This window comes from Mustelus asterias, chromosome 5 (assembly GCF_964213995.1).
Source record: "Mustelus asterias chromosome 5, sMusAst1.hap1.1, whole genome shotgun sequence".
Classification (NCBI taxonomy): domain Eukaryota; kingdom Metazoa; phylum Chordata; class Chondrichthyes; order Carcharhiniformes; family Triakidae; genus Mustelus; species Mustelus asterias.
This window is the reverse complement of record NC_135805.1, coordinates 14,946,587-14,965,766: the sequence shown is the minus strand read 5'-3', so window position 1 is coordinate 14,965,766 and position 19,180 is coordinate 14,946,587. Positions and strand designations below refer to the sequence as shown.

The following is a 19,180-nucleotide window of genomic DNA, read 5'->3' as shown; positions in this document are numbered from 1 at the left end:
GTCTTTCAGTCCTGGCCTCGCCTCTCCAATCTCAAGTGCTACAATGGGTTTCGAAACCTGAGAGCTTGGATGAAAAAATTTAGCGCACCCTGGCTTCTTGCCAATATTATTTTCATATCCTCCCTTTGGTATGTCTCAAGGGTCATTGTGTTAGCTGACTAATGGCAGGTGCACGGGGCCATGGCAGTTGGAGATAGGAGCTCCAAGAATAGCCAACCAAAGTTGACAATGAACTCATCCTACACTTGAGAGAGCTTGATGTTGAGAACGTGTTCAATATCTAGAACTTAACATTCTTTTTCTTCTTTCCTGCTCCCCATCAAAAGCACAGCACGGTGGCACAGTGGTTAGCATTATTGCCTCACAGCGCCAGGGACCCGGGTTTGATTCCTGGCTTGGGTCACTGTTTGTGCGGAGTCTGCACGTTCTCCCCATGTCTGCATGGGTTTTCCCGGGTGCTCCGGTTTCCTCCCACAGTCCAAAAGAGGCGCTGGTTAGGTGCATCGACCATGCTAAATTCTCCCTCAGTGAACCCGAACAGGCGCCGGAATGTCCCTTACAGCTTCCTGTAGCAATAGCCAGTGAATATTTTGAAGATTCTTTAATTGTGGTGTATGCACATATTACATGATTGGTGTCAAGAATTACGGGATAGTTGAAAATAGCTCAAAACTAGTCGCTGCGGAGGGCATTGGACCATAAAGGAAGGGCCTCTCTTATCAACCGAGCCAGTTAGTTTTAAATACATGACTGACTTTGGAGGACTACGGAATTACCCAATTAATACTTCATATGCATCCATAGAAGTTACCAATGAACCCCTGACGCTCTCTCAACTGCTATTTCTATAATACCCCATTTATATTTTTTCCCTCACTTTGTCCTTTTATTGTAACATGATTCGACTTCTCTTGGGTGGTTCTATCTGGGTTGAGGGAAGTGAAGGAGAGATGGTGTTGGAGGCAACTCTCACTAGGGACAAACTACTTGTGTACACATTGTAGTGGGGGGGTTATATAGCATCCTTAACCCATATCTGCTCCACAACACAAAACCAGGAGGGAAAATATAGAACATTAAGTTCCAAATGGATTAATTCTATCATTAACAAACTTGTTAAATGTGTGCCGTAAGATAGCAATAAAAGGACTAATGTACCCCAAAACCCCTTCAAAAAAAAGTATTTAAATGAAATTTTCAGAACAAAGATTTCTGTTTATAATAGCAACTGAGGATTCAAGTACAAGTAAATGGGCCATTTGTCATTATCCAATCCTCTTGTGCCAAAACAGAACGGTAACAGCAGCAAACTGGCCAGTCCTTGCAGTGCAGTTCTACATCTCAGGCAGCTTTCTAGATGTCACTCATTCCAGTGTCCACCAAATAGATTTGTTTGTCATCTTCCATATTGTCCGCAAGAGGAGCACTGTCGTCTTCCTCTATCAGAGCATTGCTATCCCCCACAGCACCATATGATGGCTGGTTGCGGAAATCAAATTGGCTGTTTTCAGTCTTAGGTTCACGAAGAACTCTTGGGATGTAGGCCTGTAGGTCAAAGATCAGCTTGTTAAAAGTAACGCGCATTGCCATTCTCTGTTTTGTAGCCCAGACTGCAAGTGGTGGTGAGCTCGGCACAACATCGTGGGCCGAAGGGCCTGTTCTGTGCTGTACTGTTCTATGTTCCATCAGTTCATGCAGATTAGTGCAAACCAATACAATCCTGTCCTCGCCAGTCACTTCCAGTGACAGGCTTTCTCGCAGGAGCAGAAAATACTGACCAATTTCATCCTTTCCTGAGCTCTGGGAGGTCAGTGAGGGCCCCTCTACTGGTACTGTCCCAACAGATCAGCACTGAGTTTGGTATCTTTGAGCTGTGATACTCAGTGATGTACAAGATGCATTGCCCTTTGACCAAGAGGGGAAGGGATTAAAATTACCACTATTTTTATGAGAACAATGTCTATAATTTTTTCTCTTGGACAGTTTATTCCTCTGCTAAAATACCCATGTCTTCATTGGCAACTTTACTTGCAACTTTTGGTTGCTTATGCACCTAGCCCTTTCATCATTTGCGAGTCTTGCTGGGCTATTTGTACTGCAGGAGCAAGGGTTGGGGCTGATGCTATCCTCTCCCATACATGTGCATTTTCCAGCAGAGAGCAAGAGGTTGGGGATGAGCAACCTAACTGTTGTACCCCTGTCACATTGGTGGAGATTATCAAACTCGACACACAGCAAGGATCAAACTTAGGGTCGTGTGAATTTGCTGGCAGGCTAATATAACCGGGAAAATCCCAGGCAATTGAAAGTCAATCTCCACCTTTCAGCAAGGCTCACTTGAACAGTAAGTGTGGGACAAAACAACATGCTAAACCACTCAGCACAATAGATACCACCAGTGGAGGGAACAATCAAGTTAACTTTCCAGCTGTGACCATCACTTCTAACAAATGGCTTACACTGACTTGTCCATTCTCTCCACAGGCCACGTCTTTTGCTCTCTCCTCAGTTCCAGTATCTGCAGTGTTCTCGTGGAACATTTGTCTAGATTCTGCAATATCCAAGACTTGTTTTCCCTCCTTTAAGATCAGCTAAATTAAACTTGGTAATCTTGTATTAGGACCACATTATATTCACCAAAAAGGTAGATTTGTGGACCGTGTCTATTTAATGATGTGCTCAAATTAGACTGATGAAGTGGTATTTTATCCCTCCCTCTCAAATCTTGTCCCTAATTATTGTAAAAGAATTCACTTGCTTCTACATATCCACACTTGTCCATGTTAAAACCAGCCACTGTGTTACTTACATTTGATTGCCAGACAGAGGTTGTCGTATCTGCTTCAGTTTTTTTGGTTGGCTCTTTCATACCCTGAGGGTGCAAATAGTGGGCATTAATTAGTCATTGTCCACTGCCAGTTAAACCAGTGCCATATTGTACTTATAGCTATAATCTTGGTAAATCAGTATGACTGTACTCAAGACCCATAAACTTGGCCTCTACTATGTCAACACCACAAGGATCCTGGAATACTAATGTGAAAAAGGCACCAAGTGCCTCCCTGAATACATCTGCTATTGCTGATCAGTCCTTCTTTGCTACCTCCATGTGCTTCATTTTACCAATGCAAAGTGCTGTGCACTCCTGTGGGTGCATAAATGTTCCATGAAGGACCTGTGGGATACCTAATAGGAGATGACAGTACATCTCCATTCTGACAACAGGCAACAATGTACATCCCATGCTCCTCTTCCCCATCCACTCCCCAACAACTCACCCCCTCGCTACCACCCCACATGGTGTCATGGGGTGGTGGTGGGATGTGTATTGTTGTTCGCACTCAATACTCCAGGAACATCAGCCTTGCAACCGATTCTCTTTTCCCTTTAGGCCAAATGCCTTGGGTTTATTGTGGTATTCAACATCCACCTTTCTGTTCTTTCCAGCAAGAACAGTCACACGGAGCAGGCTTGGAAATTTACCGTTTTATGTGATCCAGGCAGCCAGATGGGGAATTCTACTAAATCAGGGGCCACCCCTTGAACCTCGCCTGACTTACTCGTGGAAGCAGCTTTCACCAGAACCCAGATCCTGAAAAGCTGGAACCTGATGCGCAGTCCAGCATCGTGGGAATGCTGCCATGGCCCTTCAAACTCATTCCCTGGTCTCCTGACAATGCTGGGATAATAGGGTCATGGTAAAGATTGGTAACCACAGTGTGGGGGTGGGGGGGGGGGGGGGTGACATTCCTTGACTTACCATCAAGATGACAGTGACGTACTTGAAGTAGCCAAAGCAACTGGAAATCATGCAGAGAAAGATGGTGATCACCACCACAGTCAAGGTGAAGATAGACGTTGGTGCAGACAAGCCTATATGGGAAGGAGAGAGATGTACAGTAACTGGGTGGGTCTATGTACCTAACCAACAAGAAAGGAGCGAGGAGAAGGTCAACATCTACAGTTCTGTTTAAGCTCAACCAACCAACTCCAATAGCTTCACCATTGACCTGCCCTTCATCCAATCAGAAGTGGAGATGTTAGTTGATGAATACTGCGTTCACTACCGTTCGTGACTCCTCAGAAACTGAAGCAGTATCCATATGCAGCAAGACTGGGGCAACATTCAGACTTGGGTTGTTAAGTGCCAGACAATGACCATTTCCCGCAAGAGAGTAAGTAACTCTCTCCCCTTGACATTCAGTGGCATTACAATCAACGTCCTGGGTGTTAGCATTGACCAGAAACCTAATTGAACTAGCTATACAGGTACTGTGGCTACAAAAGCAGGTCAGAGGCTGAGAATTCTGCAGCGAGTAACTTACCTCCTGAATTCTGCCAAAGCCTGCCCCACTATCTCAAGAGACACAAATCATACGGTGGTGGAATACCTTTCTGGATGAGTGCAGCTTCAACAGCCCGCAAGAAGATGGACACCATCAAGGATAAAGCAGCCGCTTGATTGGCACCCCATCCAGCACCTTTAAAAGATCCACTCCCTCCATGACGCACAGATGTACTGCTGCAATACAGCAACGCTCTGACAGAACCTTCCAAACCATTGGCCTTTACCACCCAGGACAACAGATGCATGGGAACACCACCTACAAGTTCCTCTCCAAGTAACACACCACCCCAGTTTGGAAATATATCCCTGTTCTTTGACTGTCCGAAATCCTGGAATTCATTTTCTAACAGCATTGTGCAAGTACCTACACCTGATGGACTGCAGTGGTTAAAGAAGTCTTCTTTTAAGGATAATCAGTGATGAGCAACAAATGCAGGCCAAGCCAGTGACTTTGTGGTCATCCCACAAAATATTTTTTTAAACCCTGAAACAGATGGCTATCATGGCTTCTTAGGACTACAGTATTTTAGGATTAGTGAGACCAGTGAACAATATTTTCTTTTAAAGTCAGTTGTGTATTACACATGCTACTGTACCATCATTCCCTGCTGGACTGGGATCGGAGGATACGTTGAGGAGGAGCATAGTTCATCATTTTCAGGAAGGTCATGCGATGATATAGTGCACTGCGCCACCAGATGATAAGTAAAGAAAGAAACACACTTACCCCCTCGCAGTACGGAGAAGAACAGCAGCCAGAACAGGCAGATAATGGGCGCAGCCAGAGCTTGGTTGACAGCGGCAATATGTATCCTCTTGTTCAGTTTTGCCGGCAGGAAGGCATAGTACAGGTTGTACCTATCCACCAAATGCTTCAGCAGCATGTAGATCAAGCCTAGGGTTCAAAGGAAAAACCATTACAAAGGCAAATGATGGTCATACTAGACACAAAATGGTACAACCTTCAGTCACCAACTCTCACCTAATCATAGAATCCTGCAGTGCAGAAGGAGGCCATTGAGCCCATCGAGTCTGCACTAAGCACAATCCCACCCAGGCCCTATCCCCATAACCCCATGCATTTACCCTAGCTAGCCCCCCTGACACTGAGGAGCAATTTAGCACGGCCGATCCACCTAACCCGCACATCTTTGGACCTTGCCAGTCATAAGTTTGAATTCACTCAGGAACTTGGCGGTTGCTCTGCCCCCACCCTTCTGCCAGCTCAGGGTCTGAACTTCAGCAATTTTACCTCCCAGTTCTTCGCAGAAGGGATCACTGCAAGTCACTGAGGGCAAGCAGAACCCTGCAACTGCAGCCCGGCTGAGGGCAGGGTTTGATATTGGGATCGTCCTATTTAGTAGAGATTAGCATCACACTGAGCAGTAATGTGTTTAACTAGACCACTAAGCAAAATGGGTTGCACATGTGGCTATTAGGCAGACAGCCAGACCTTTGCGTGATTACACTTTCTATTAGGGACAAGAGATGGTGACTATCGGAAACCTGGCAAATTTTCTTCTTGATTTCCTCCTCTTTCAGGGATGTTTCCACAAAGGCTCAGTTGGTGGAATTCTTGCCTCTGAGTTAGAACATAAGAACATAAGAAATAGGAGCAGGAGTAGGCCATCTAGCCCCTCGAGCCTGCCCCGCCATTCAATAAGATCATGGCTGATCTGACGTGGATCAGTACCACTTACCCGCCTGATCCCCATAACCCTTAATTCCCTTACCGATCAGGAATCCACCCATCCGCGCTTTAAACATATTCAGCGAGGTAGCCTCCACCACCTCAGTGGGCAGAGAATTCCAGAGATTCACCACCCTCTGGGAGAAGAAGTTCCTCCTCAACTCTGTCTTAAACCGACCCCCCTTTATTTTGAGGCTGTGTCCTCTAGTTTTAACTTCCTTACTAAGTGGAAAGAATCTCTCCGCCTCCACCCTATCCAGCCCCCGCATTATCTTATAAGTCTCCATAAGATCCCCCCTCATCCTTCTAAACTCCAACGAGTACAAACCCAATCTCCTCAGCCTCTCCTCATAATCCAAACCCCTCATCTCCGGTATCAACCTGGTGAACCTTCTCTGCACTCCCTCCAATGCCAATATATCCTTCCTCATATAAGGGGACCAATACTGCACACAGTATTCCAGCTGCGGCCTCACCAATGCCCTGTACAGGTGCATCAAGACATCCCTGCTTTTATATTCTATCCCCCTCGCAATATAGGCCAACATCCCATTTGCCTTCTTGATCACCTGTTGTACCTGCAGACTGGGCTTTTGCGTCTCATGCACAAGGACCCCCAGGTCCCTTTGCACGGTAGCATGTTTTAATTTGTTTCCATTGAGATAGTAATCCCATTTGTTATTATTTCCTCCAAAGTGTATAACCTCGCATTTATCAACGTTATACTCCATTTGCCATATCCTTGCCCACTCACTCAGCCTGTCCAAATCTCTCTGCAGATCTTCTCCGTCCTCCACGCGATTCACTTTTCCACTTATCTTTGTGTCGTCTGCAAACTTCGTTACCCTACACTCCGTTCCCTCCTCCAGATCATCTATATAAATGGTAAGCAGTTGCGGCCCGAGTACCGATCCCTGCGGCACGCCACTAGTTACCTTCCTCCAACCGGAAAAACACCCATTTATTCCGACTCTTTGCTTCCTGTCGGATAGCCAGTCCCCAATCCACTTTAACACACTACCCCCAACTCCGTGTGCCCTAATCTTCTTCAGCAGCCTTTTATGGGCTTGAGTACCTCCTCCACAGGCGTGACCACATGCTGACACTGCTGTGCAATACCAAGGGAGTGCTGCAGTGTTGGAGGTACCCTGTCTGCCCCCTCAAGTGGCTATAAAGGTCTTGTAGAAGAAGAGCAAGAGAGTTCTTCCTGGTATCCTGAATATTTATCACTCCACCAAGATCACTACAACGATCTGATCATTTTATCTCTGGGAATCTAGAACCAGGGACAGTCTTGGGATACAAGGTAGACCATTTAGGATTGAGATGAGGAAAGATTTCTTCACTCCAAGGGTAGTGAACCTGAGGAATTCTCTACCACTGAAGGCTGTGATGACTAAGTCACTATTCAAGAAAGAGATAGATAATGTTTTAGGTTTTAATGGTATCAAGGATATGGGGAGAAAGTGGGAATTTAGCATTGAGATAGAGGAGCAGCCATGATCATATTGAATGATGGAACAGGCTCGAAGGGCTGCATAGCCTACTCCTGCTCCCAGTTTCTATGTTTCCATGTCTGCGGTACCTTGCTATGTGTATATAAAGGGAGTCCTGTTGGACTTTAACCTGGTGTTGTGAGATTTCTTACTATGTACATGTAGAGAGACGTTGACTGCACTTCAAGATGATGTAGAGAAACTGAAAAAAGATATAGGCCGGTTTCATGAGTGGGCAAAAATTTGGCAGATGGAGTATAATGTGAGAAAATGTGGCAGGAAGAATAGAAAAGTAGTATACTATTTAAATAGAGATGGATTGCAAAACTTAGTGGTACAAAGGAATTTGGATGCCCTGGTACATGAATCATTAAAGTTTAGTCTGCAGGTACAGCAAGTGATTAGGAAAGCAAATGGAATGTTAGCATCTATTGCAAGGGGAATGGAATATTAAATTCGGGAAGTTTTACTGCAGCTGTACAGGGCCTTTGTGAGACTTCATCTGGAGTACTGTGTGCAGTTTTGGTCTCCATACTTGAAAACAGATAAAATTACATTAGAAGCCTTTCAGAGAAAGGTTACTCAACTCCTTTGTGGTGGAGGGGCTTCTCCTCTCGAGAGGTTAGCAAGTTGGGTCTATGTCCGTGGCAGTTTAGAAGAATGAGAGGCAATCTTATTGAAGCATATGAGGATGCTGAGGGGACTCGACAGGGTGGATGCTGAGAGGGTGAAACTAAAACTGGCGAACACAATTCAAGAATATGAGGTCTCCCTTTTAAGACAGAGAACAAAGAAATGTTTCCTCTGAGGGTCATTAGGCTGTGGAATTCTAAAAGTGGAAGCTGGGTCACTGAATTTATTCAAAGTAGTTAGGTTTTTGATGGATAAGGGAGTCCAGGGTAATGGGGGAAGACAGGAAAATAGAATTGAGACCACAACCAGATCAGCCATGATCTGACTGGACAGTGCAGCAGGCTTGAAGCTCCTATGTTCACAAAGTACTTCATGCAACGTCCTTGGGGAGATTGCAAAAGACATCACAGAAATGGTAAGTTTGTTGCTTTCTTTAGAAAGCTAACTGTAGTAATAGCATGTATCTGTTGCATATAAAGAACAAAGAACAGTACAGCACAGGAAACAGGCCCTTCGGCCCTCCAAGCCTGTGCCGCTCCTTGGTCCAACTAGACCAGTCACAGCTGCTCATGTGACTATCCAGGTAAGTCTTAAACGATGTCAGCGTGCCTGCCTCCACCACCCTACTTGGCAGCGCATTCCAGGCCCCCACCACCCTCTGTGTAAAAAACGTCCCTCTGATGTCTGAGTTATACTTCGCCCCTCTCACCTTGAGCCCGTGACCTCTCGTGATCGTCACCTCCGACCTGGGAAAAAGCTTCCCACTGTTCACCCTATCTATACCCTTCATAATCTTGTACACCTCTATTGGATCTCCCCTCATTCTCCGTCTTTCCAAGGAGAACAACCCCAGTCTACCGAATCTCTCCTCATAGCTAAGACCCTCCATACCAGGCAACATCCTGGTAAACCTTCTCTGCACTCTCTCCAACGCCTCCACGTCCTTCTGGTAGTGCGGCGACCAGAACTGGATGCAGTACTCCAAATGTGGCCTAACCAGCGTTCTATACAGCTGCATCATCAGACTCCAGCTTTTATACTCTATACCCCGTCCTATAAAGGCAAGCATACCATATGCCTTCTTCACCACCTTCTCCACCTGTGTTGCCACCTTCAAGGATTTGTGGACTTGCACACCTAGGTCCCTCTGTGTTTCTATACTCCTGATGGCTCTGCCATTTATTGTATAACTCCTCCCTACATTATTTCTTCCAAAATGCATATAAGAGTCAGCAAGCCTTACCGAAGGGAACAATGATGGGACAGGTGATGCTGTAAGCTACCACCACTGTGAAGACACACAGCATCCAAGCGTAATTCACTCCAAACTCAAACTCATAAGCTTGATGCTAAAAGGTAATGAAATGCACATCAATGATTTTTAAAACGTGACTCTGTGAAGTACTGGAATACATCAATAATACAGCAAAATTTCAGGACATTTAGCCTTAACTAAAGTTTATTTATTAGTGTCACAAGTAGGCTTACATTAACACTGCAATGAAGTTAGTGAAAATCTCATAGTTGCCACACTCCAGCGCCTGTTCGGGTAACACTGAGGGAGAATTTAGCACGGCCAATGCACCTAACCAGCACATCTTTCGGACTGTGGGAGAAAACCAGAGCACTTGGAGGAAACCCACGCAGACACGGAGAGAACGTGCAAATTCAACGCAGACAGTGACCCAAGCTGGGAATTGAACCCTGGTGCTGTGAGGCAGCAGTGCTAACCAGTGTTATAATCTATATTGCAACTTATGATCCTCATGAGCCTTTTCCTATGCTACGTTATCTCACTCTCAGCAACAGATTCTTCCCTTTAAATGCACTGAGTTAGAACCTAGCCCAGAGAGATGAAAGTTGTGGATTTGAGGGTGTGATGCGGCATAAATTCAAATACAGTCAACCCAATTCCTACAGCATAAAACTGCAACGAATTCACTGCAAGTTGGCAACCTCGTTCAGAGGCTTTAGGATGACTAGTACAGTAGAGAAAGCACAGCCGAGGTTAAGACGAACATACTTCAGGAAGAGGAGAAACATCTGACTGTTCTATACAAGTGACAGCTTAACTTCATTGGAGAATCTGATCTATGAGGCCCACTTAAGAGTTAAGTGGATAATCTAAGCTGACTATTCCTGCAACCCCACATATCCACCCTGCTATTTACCTTTGCTACCCTACAAAGAAATAACTGATGCGTGTAAAAATGGTACAGCAATTATCATGGGGGATTTTAATCTCCATATCAATTGGTCAAACCAGGTCGGTCAAGGCAGCCTTGAGGAGGAGTTCATAGAATGTATCCGCGATAGCTTCCTTGAACAGTGTGTAATGGAATCGGCAAGGGAGCAAGCTATCTTAGATCTGGTCCTGTGTGATGAGACGGGAATAATTAATGATCTTGCAAAGGACTTTCAAAGCGATCTTTCACAGTGCTCAGCAAACGTATATACCAGTGATAAGGAAGGACTGTAGGAAAAGAGATAACCAGCCATGGATATCTAAGGAAATAAAGGAGGGCATCAAATTGAAAGAAAACGCAGACAAAGTGGCAAAGATTAGTGGGAACCTAGAGGATTGGGAAATCTTTAAAGATCAGCAGAAAGCCACGAAAAAAGCTATAAAGAAGGGTAAGATGGATTACGAGAGTAAACTAGCTCAAAATATAAAAACAGATAGCAAACGTTTCTACAAATATATATAACAAAAAAGTGTGGCGAAAGTAAACATTGGTCCTTTTACAGGACGAGAAGGGGGATGTAATAACTGGAAATGAGAAAATGGCTGAGGCATTGAACAGGTATTTTGTGTCGGCCTTCATAGTGGAAGACACAAATAACATGCCAAAAATTGATGACACGAAGGCTATGGCAGGTGAGAACCTAGAAACTATCATTATCACGAAAGAGGTAGTATTGGGCAAATGGGGCTAAGGTAGACAAGTCTCCTGGTCCTGATGGAATGCATCCCAGGGTGATAAAAGAGATGGCGGGAGAAATAGCAAATGCACCAGTGGTAATTTACCAAAATTCGCTGGACTCTGGGGCGGTTCCCGCAGATTGGAAAACAGCAAAAGTGACGCCACTGTTTAAAAAAGGAAGTAGACAAAAGGCGGATAACTATAGGTCGGTTAGCTTAACTTCTGTAGTAGGGAAAATGCGTGAATCCATCATCAAGGAAGAAATAGCGAGACATCTGGATATAAATTGTCCCATTGGTAAGACGCAGCATGGGTTCATGAAGGGAAGGTCATGTTTGACTAATTTGGTGGAATTCTTTGAGAACATTACATGTGCAGTGGATAATGGGGAACCTGTGGATGTGGTGTATCTGGATTTCCAGAAGGCATTTGACAAGCTGCCACACCAAAGACTGCTACATAAGATAAAGGTGCACAGTGTTACGGGTAATGTATTAGCATGGATAGAGGATTGGTTAACTAACAGAAAGCAAAGAGTGGGGGTAAATGGGTGTTTTTCTGGTTGGCGATCAGTGACTAGTGGTGTGCCTCAGGGATCAGTGTTGGGACCGCAATTGTTTACGATTTACATCGATGATTTGGAGTTGGGGACCAAGTGTAGTGTGTCAAAATTCGCAGATGACACTAAGATGGGTGGAAGTGCAAAGTGTGCAGAGGATGCTGAAAGTCTGCAAAGGGATATAGATAATCTAAGTGAGTGGGCGAGCGTCTGGCAGCTGGAGTATAATGTTGGTAAATGTGAGGTCATCCATTTTGGTAGGAATAACAGCAAAATGGATTATTATTTAAATGGTAAAAAATTGCAGCATGCTGCTGTGCAGAGGGACCTGGGTGTCCTTGTGCAGGAATCTCAAGGAGTTGGTTTGCAGGTGCAGCAGGTAATTAAGAAGGCAAATGGAATTTTGTCCTTCATTGCTAGAGGGATGGAGTTTAAAAACAGCGAGACTATGTTGCAGCTTTATAAGGTGCTGGTGAGGCCACACCTGGAGTTCTGTGTACAGTTTTGGTCTCCTTACTTGAGAAAGGATATACAGGCACTGGAGGGGGTGCAGAGGAGATTCACTAGGTTGATTCTGGAGTTGAGAGGGTTGGCTTATGAGGAGAGACTGAGTAGACTGGGGCTATACTCATTGGAATTCAGAACAATGAGGGGAGATCTTATAGAAACATATAAGATTATGAAGGGAATAGATAAGATAGAAGCAGGGAAGTTGTTTCCACTGGCGGGTGAAACTAGAACTAGGGGGCATAGTCTCAAAATAAGGGGAAGCAGATTTAGGACTGAGTTGAGGACGAACTTCTTCACACAAAGGGTTATGAATCAGTGGAATTCCCTCGAAGCAGTTGAGGCTACCTCATTGAATGTTTTTAAGGCAAGGATAGATAAATTTTTGAACAGTAAAGAAATTAAGGGTTATGGTGAGCGGGCGGGTAAGTGGAGTTGAGTCCATGAAAAGATCAGCCATGATTTTGTTGAATGGCTGAGCAGGCTCGAGGGGCCAGATGGACTACTCCTGCTCCTAATTCTTATGTTAATCCCTTGACACTAGGGTTAATTTAGCATAGCCAATCAACCTAACCCGCACGCACATCATGGTTTGTGGGAGGAAACCAGAGCACCCAGAGGAAACCCATGCAGATACGGAGAGAACGTGCAAATTCTAGATAGACAGTGACCTGCGACTGGAATCGAACCCGGGTCCCTGGTGCTGTGAGGCAGCAGTGCTAATCACTGTGCCACCATGCCACCCCACACCCTCAAATTAAATTAACCATTTATCTCTTTGCTGTTTTTGCGACCTTCCAGCGCACAAATTGGATTCTGCATTCACCTGCATAAGTCACTACATATCAAAGTAATTTATTGTATGTTTTCTATATTTCAGAAACACTAATATCAATACTTTACCTGCGAGTGCCCAGTGGTGATTTGGAACCAAAATATCCCAATTTTGGTGATGATTTCACTGGAACAGCTATTGGGTTTCCGAAAGACTCAAGTTGCATTGCGTTTTCATGGGTTTAGCCGGAGGTGTGAATAGATACATGGAGCATGCCAGTGGTGGAAGAGGTTTGGGTGGAAATTAAGGCGATTTCCTTTGAATGAGACTTAAACCAAGTACCATGGCACTATTCTAAAAGATCAACAGGGTCATCTCCAGGTATCCTATCCAATAGTTCTTCAATATAAATTCATAGAATTTCTACACTGCAGGAGATGGAGTTAAGGGGATGGAGTTAATTGAAAGGTGTGTGTCAGGGGAGGTGATGGCCTAGTGGTATTATCGCTAGACTTTAATCCAGAAACTCAGCTAATGTTCTGGGTTCAAATCCCACCTCAGCAGATGGTGGAATTTGAATTTAAAAAAATCTGGAATTGAGAATCTACTGATGACCATGAAACCATTATCAATTGTCAGAAAAACCCATCTGGTTCACTAATGTCCTTTAGGGAAGGAAATCTGCTGTCCTTACCTGGTCTGGCCTACATGTGATTCCAGAGCCACAGCAACGGAGGGCTCTTAACTGCCCTCTGAGGGCAACGAGGGATTGGCAATAAATACTGGCCAACCAGCGACACCCATGTCCCACAAATTAATTTTTTAAAAATAAGCCTACAAAATATTCTGAAAGCTCTGACAGCATCAGAAATCATCTCAAGCCCAGTCACCGAGGCTGATGCCAATTAACGTCACCCGTTTGGCAGCTTCTGAATTGGAGGTGTTACAAGGAGGAGTGGGATTCACAAGGCACAGGGGAGGCTGCTGAATGATCTCCTGTTTCCAAGTTCCAAGCAGGAACTATGGCCCTACATAATGAGGGCCACTCACTGGCAAACCTATAGAGAGGAGCAGGACCCACCTGTTTGATGACTTTTTTCTCTGCTGTTGACTTGACCATAAACATTCTGAAAGCATAGAGCAGCAGGCTGGGGATACGAAGAAGCGCCATCGAGTTCCCAATGAAGGCAGACGCGATGACATAATTCACAAAGAAGGCGCCCTGATCTGGGAGAAACACGCACCTGGAAATAGGAGAAGATGACGGCATCCAGTGGGGAGTTAGAGTCAAACACCTCTGTACCAGCAGCAACGACCGACCGCTGCTGAGAATACAACAACTGAAGGGCAAGGATCAGCAAGAGACACAAGCCACAGGACATTGAGGGTGATATATGTGCCACAGGTAAGGGGCCACTGATTGGGAGGACGGAGAGCAGAGGGAGAGGGCTGGGTGATGTCTTTCAGCAACCACCCTCCCCCTCCCCCAATTTCCGCTGCCAGATCCCTTACAATTCCACCCATGTATAGCGATCCCCACATCCCCCATACATACACCACACACAAACCCATCTCTTACACATCAATCCATAAAGCCAAGTCTCAAATATACCCCACTCATTTACCCTCACAATCTACAAACCCATCACACATACACCTGTCCTGTGAACCCACTCCTTGTATGTTTGTCATTAATTCATCCCTCATGTTTACCAAGTACCTCCACACAGGCATCAATCTCTGTGTCATTCATCCTGTGTGTATACATACATACATACATCATCCTTACAAATTTAACCCCAGCCCATAAACCCATTTCTCAAAGATGCCCTTCCCCAATTATCCATCCTTAAAAATCTTCACCCCCACAAACTTATCAAATCCATCGCACAGTACCTCATCTCGCCCATAAATTCATCCCTTTCCAAGTGGATTGCTTATTCCTGCTGCACGTAAACAGCGTCAAGGGAAGAATACTCACTCGAATCTAATCTTGGCTAGTTCCAGAAAACTCTTGTCAAAGAGCCATCGAAAGAAGACATCTAGACTGTAACACAAAGCAGCACAGGAAAGGATCAGTCAGTTAAGATAGTTAATCAAAGGTACAGAATTGATTTAAAGCAAAATACAGCAGATTCTGGAAATCTGAAATCAAAACAAAGTGTTGGAAAAACTCAGCAGGTCTGGCAGCATCTGTGGAGAGAGAAACATCATTAACATTTTGAGTCCAATATGTGTCTTTGGAAGAATGAATAAAAGCTTGGGAGGATCAAGCCAAGAGACTGAACTTTAAAAGGATTCAAATTGTACAACCCATAGAATCCCTACAGTGCAGAAGGAGGCCATTTGGCCAATCGAGCCTGCACCAACAATCCCACCCAGGCCCTATCCCCATAACCCCATGTATTTACCCAGCTCATCCCCCCCTGACATTATGGGGCAATTTACCCTCGCCAATCAACCTAACCCACACATCTTTAGACATTGGGAGGAAACCCACGCAGACACAGGGAGAACGTGCAGACAGGGCGGCACGGTAGCCCAGTGGTTAGCACTGCTGCTTCACAGCTCCAGGGTCCCGGGTTCGATTCCTGACTCGGGTCACTGTCTGTGTGGAGTTTGCACATTCTCCTCGTGTTTGCGTGGGTTTCCTCCGGGTACTCCGGTTTCCTCCCACAGTCCAAAGATGTGCGGGTTAGGTTGATTGGCCAGGTTAAAAAAAAATTGCCCCTTAGAGTCCTGAGATGCGTAGGTTAGAGGGATTAGCGGGTAAAATATGTGGGGGTGGGGCCTGGGTGGGATTGTGGTCGGTGCGGACTCGATGGGCCGAATGGCCTCCTTGTGCACTGTAGGGATTCTATGATTCTATGATTCTATGATTCACACAGACAGTGACCCAAGCCAGGAATCAAACTCGTTTCCCTGGGGCTGTGAGACAGCAGTGTCAACCACTGTGCCTCACAGCGCCAGGGATAAGTCTAAAGATGTGTGGGTTAGGTTGGCCATGCTAAATTGCCCCTTAGTGTCAGAGAGACTAGCTAGGGTAACAGCATAGGGTTACGGGGATAGGGCCTGGGTGGGATTGTGATCAGTGCAAACTCGATGGGCCGAATGGCCTCCTCCTACACTGTAGAGATTCTATGAAAAGAGATTTAATGATAAACCTCACTGAAATTTATAAAAAACTAAATAGTTTATAGTTAAACTAAATCTGGAAAATTACAGTAAGACACAAAAATACAACCAGAAATCAAGCCTCTTCAGGAAGTGTTTCAATGAGATAAACTCCTGTTAATCAGAATACAACTTTCATCCACTCAACCTTTCCATCATGCCAGGAATTAATCTAGTAACAATTGTTCTTTCTGAACTGTGCAGGTGTCACACGGGACACAAACAGACCTCATCCAATCAACATTCCTTTTCAGATACGCACACCAATCCTAAAGAGACTGCACAATGCAACAAGCAACTTGTTTGTCGTATGAAGAGAGATTGAACAGTTTAGGCCGATACTCTCTGGAACTTAGAAGAATGAGGGGAGATCAAACTGAGGTATACAACATGATAAAAGATATGGATAAAGTAGACGTGGTGTGGATGCTTCCACTGATGGGGGATTCTAGGACAAGAGGTCATAGTCTTAGGATAAGGGGTAGCAAATTTAAAAACAGAATTGAGGAGAAACTATTTCTCCCAAAGGATTGTGAATCTGTGGAATTCGCTACCCCAAAGCGCGGTGGATGCTGGGACAGTGAGTAAATTTAAGGAGGAGTTAGACAGATTTTTAATTGGTAATGGGTTGAAGGGTTATGGGGAGAAGGCAGGAAAATGGGGCTGAGGAGCATATCAGCCATGATCGAATGGCAGAGCAGACTCGATGGGCCAAATGGCCTAATTCTACTCCTATATCATGAACTGCTCTCAGCAGTTAGAGGTGAGAGAGAACATTACTCAGGATCTTTTGTTACACTCCTCTAAGGCAAGTATATTCTTCCTCTGGCAGGGAAATCAAGGACAAAATTCCCCTGCTTTCAGACAAAATGTTCTTGCTCGCAGGAAGAAGAGAGGGTTTCATGCTGGCAGCATCTTGTCAGGTGGGATTCACCCACCTGATGGATGCAAATTTATCCATCCCGCGAAACACGCTGGCCAGCCCAGATTTTCCGAGATCAGGGTGCTGTTTTTAAAGGGTGTCTCTGACCGTGGCGATCGGGACAAGTCCCCTCCCACCCCCAAAATGAAATGGTAACTCAGCCCCCACTCAAAAGAGAGAGAGAGAAAGAGATTTCCCTTTCTCTCAGAAGCTGCAGGTGTGAGCAGACCCCTTTGAAGTCCTTTGACAAAAAGGAGATATCACTTTCACCAGGGAGTTTCCCTTTCCAGAGCTGTTCACTAATCCCATGCTATTCACATAGCTTTTATTTGAAGTCCTCGAGCATTCCTAGAAAGCTGAAATCTTTGAAACCCTCTCTATTCTATTGAAAACCTTTGATCTCATTCAATTTCACTGTGCAGTCCATTGAAATACGCTTTAATATCAGCTGAAATAGATCACAACCAATCCATCCACTATTTCTGCAGCCTCATCTTTAAAACCTTTAGGGTATCAGCCATCCGGTTCAGAGAATTTGTCAGCTTTTAATCCCAGTAATTTCTCCAGTAACTTTTCTTTACTAACATTAATATCTTCAAATCCCTCATTCTTCACGAGAGCCTCAATTCCCCGTTGTCTCTGCAATTACTTTGTGTTTTCTACAAATGTGAAGACAGATACAAAGTATTTGTTTAATAATTGCTATTATACATGGGGAGGCAATGGCCAAGTGGTATTATTGCTGGACTATTAATCCAGAAACTCGGCTAATGTTCTGGGGACCCGGGTTCGAATCCTGCCACAGCAGATGGTGGAACTTGAATTCAATTTTTAAAAATCTGGAATTAAGAATCTACTGATGACCATGAAACCATTGTCGATTGTCGGAAAAACCCATCTGGTTCACTAATGTCCTTTAGGGAAGGAAATCTGCCGTCCTTACCTGGTCTGGCCTACATGTGACTCCAGAGCCACAGCAATGTGGTTGACTCTCAACTGCCCTCCAAGGGCAATTAGGGACGGACACTAAATGCTGGCAACGCCCATGTCCCATGAATAAATAAATAGTTTTCCATTATAATTCCTTCTATCTCTGCCTCTAAGGGACCCACATTTAGTCTCACTAATTTTTTTTATTCTTAGAGAAGCTTTTATGATCTCTTTATGCAATTTATTTATTTGTTTATACGTTTCTGTGGTGCTTTTTCACATACCTCAAACACTGCAATACGCTTCACAAAGGATGAACTATTTTATCCTTAAGTAGACAAACTCAAATCCTCTGTCCCAAGTCTATGAATGTGAACTTAGTTTTTCTTAAAATCTGGAAATAAGTTGATTGCAGTAAAAATGACCATTAACCTGTCAAATTGTCATTAAAAACAAACTGTTTCACTAATGTCGTTCAAGGCTGGAGACATGCCCGTCCTTACCAATGTTCCCTCCAAACTCTAAACCTTCTAAGGTTAAGAGTGGCCCAGTGGCCCAGAACATACCAGCATAGACTGCATTGATGAATGGGCTGTGAACACAAAACATATTTTAAAGTTGCGTTGGTCCTTACATGGTCGGGTCTACATGCAACATCAGTCCCACAGCGGGGTAGTTAACTCGCACACACACAAAATGCTGGAAAATTTCAGCAGGTCTGACAGCATCTGTGGAGCGAGAACAGAGCTGACATTTCAAGTCTGAAAGACACACCCAGACTCGAAACGTTGGCTCCATTTTCTCTCTCCACAGATGCTGTCAGACCTGCTGAGAGTTTCCAGCATTTTCTGTTTTTCTTTCAGATTCCGGCATCCGCAGTATTTTGCTTTTATCTCGGTGGTTAACTTTTAACCGCCCTCTGGTGGCCATGAGCTGTATCAATTCACTCAGGATGGGTAACAAATGCAGCATTTCCCGCATCCCAAAAATGATTTATTTTATAAATCAGGTGGCTCTTCCAGTGATGGAGACCTTACCTAGAGAGGCCCAGAGATGGCAGTATCAACACCATTATAATGAGGAAGCTGTAGAGTTTGTGCATGGTGACACGGTTTTCTGCAGACCTGTGGAAAACAAGAATTTCATTTATTTATTAGTGTCATAAGTAGGCTGACATTAACACTGGAATGAAGTTACTGTGAAAATCCCCTAGTCCGCCACA

At 44.6% G+C, this 19,180-nt stretch overlaps 1 protein-coding gene across 4 annotated transcripts in view; it reads right to left on the bottom strand.

Annotated features, from left to right (window-relative positions):
• Positions 1-1,194: 1,194 nt before the first annotated feature.
• The window catches only part of LOC144493376 (mechanosensitive cation channel TMEM63B-like), a 104,853-nt gene continuing 86,867 nt past the window's right edge, over positions 1,195-19,180 (bottom strand). For all 4 annotated transcript variants that reach the window (XM_078212201.1, XM_078212199.1, XM_078212200.1 and 1 more), the window contains exons 16-23: positions 18,996-19,082; positions 14,914-14,979; positions 14,014-14,176; positions 9,411-9,516; positions 5,076-5,243; positions 3,761-3,873; positions 2,810-2,872; positions 1,195-1,545 (exon numbers count right to left, since the gene is read on the bottom strand). In XM_078212201.1, coding sequence (XP_078068327.1) covers positions 1,354-1,545; positions 2,810-2,872; positions 3,761-3,873; positions 5,076-5,243; positions 9,411-9,516; positions 14,014-14,176; positions 14,914-14,979; positions 18,996-19,082 — 958 coding nt within the window. In that variant the 3' untranslated portion in view covers positions 1,195-1,353. The remainder of the gene's footprint in view (positions 1,546-2,809; positions 2,873-3,760; positions 3,874-5,075; positions 5,244-9,410; positions 9,517-14,013; positions 14,177-14,913; positions 14,980-18,995; positions 19,083-19,180) is intronic.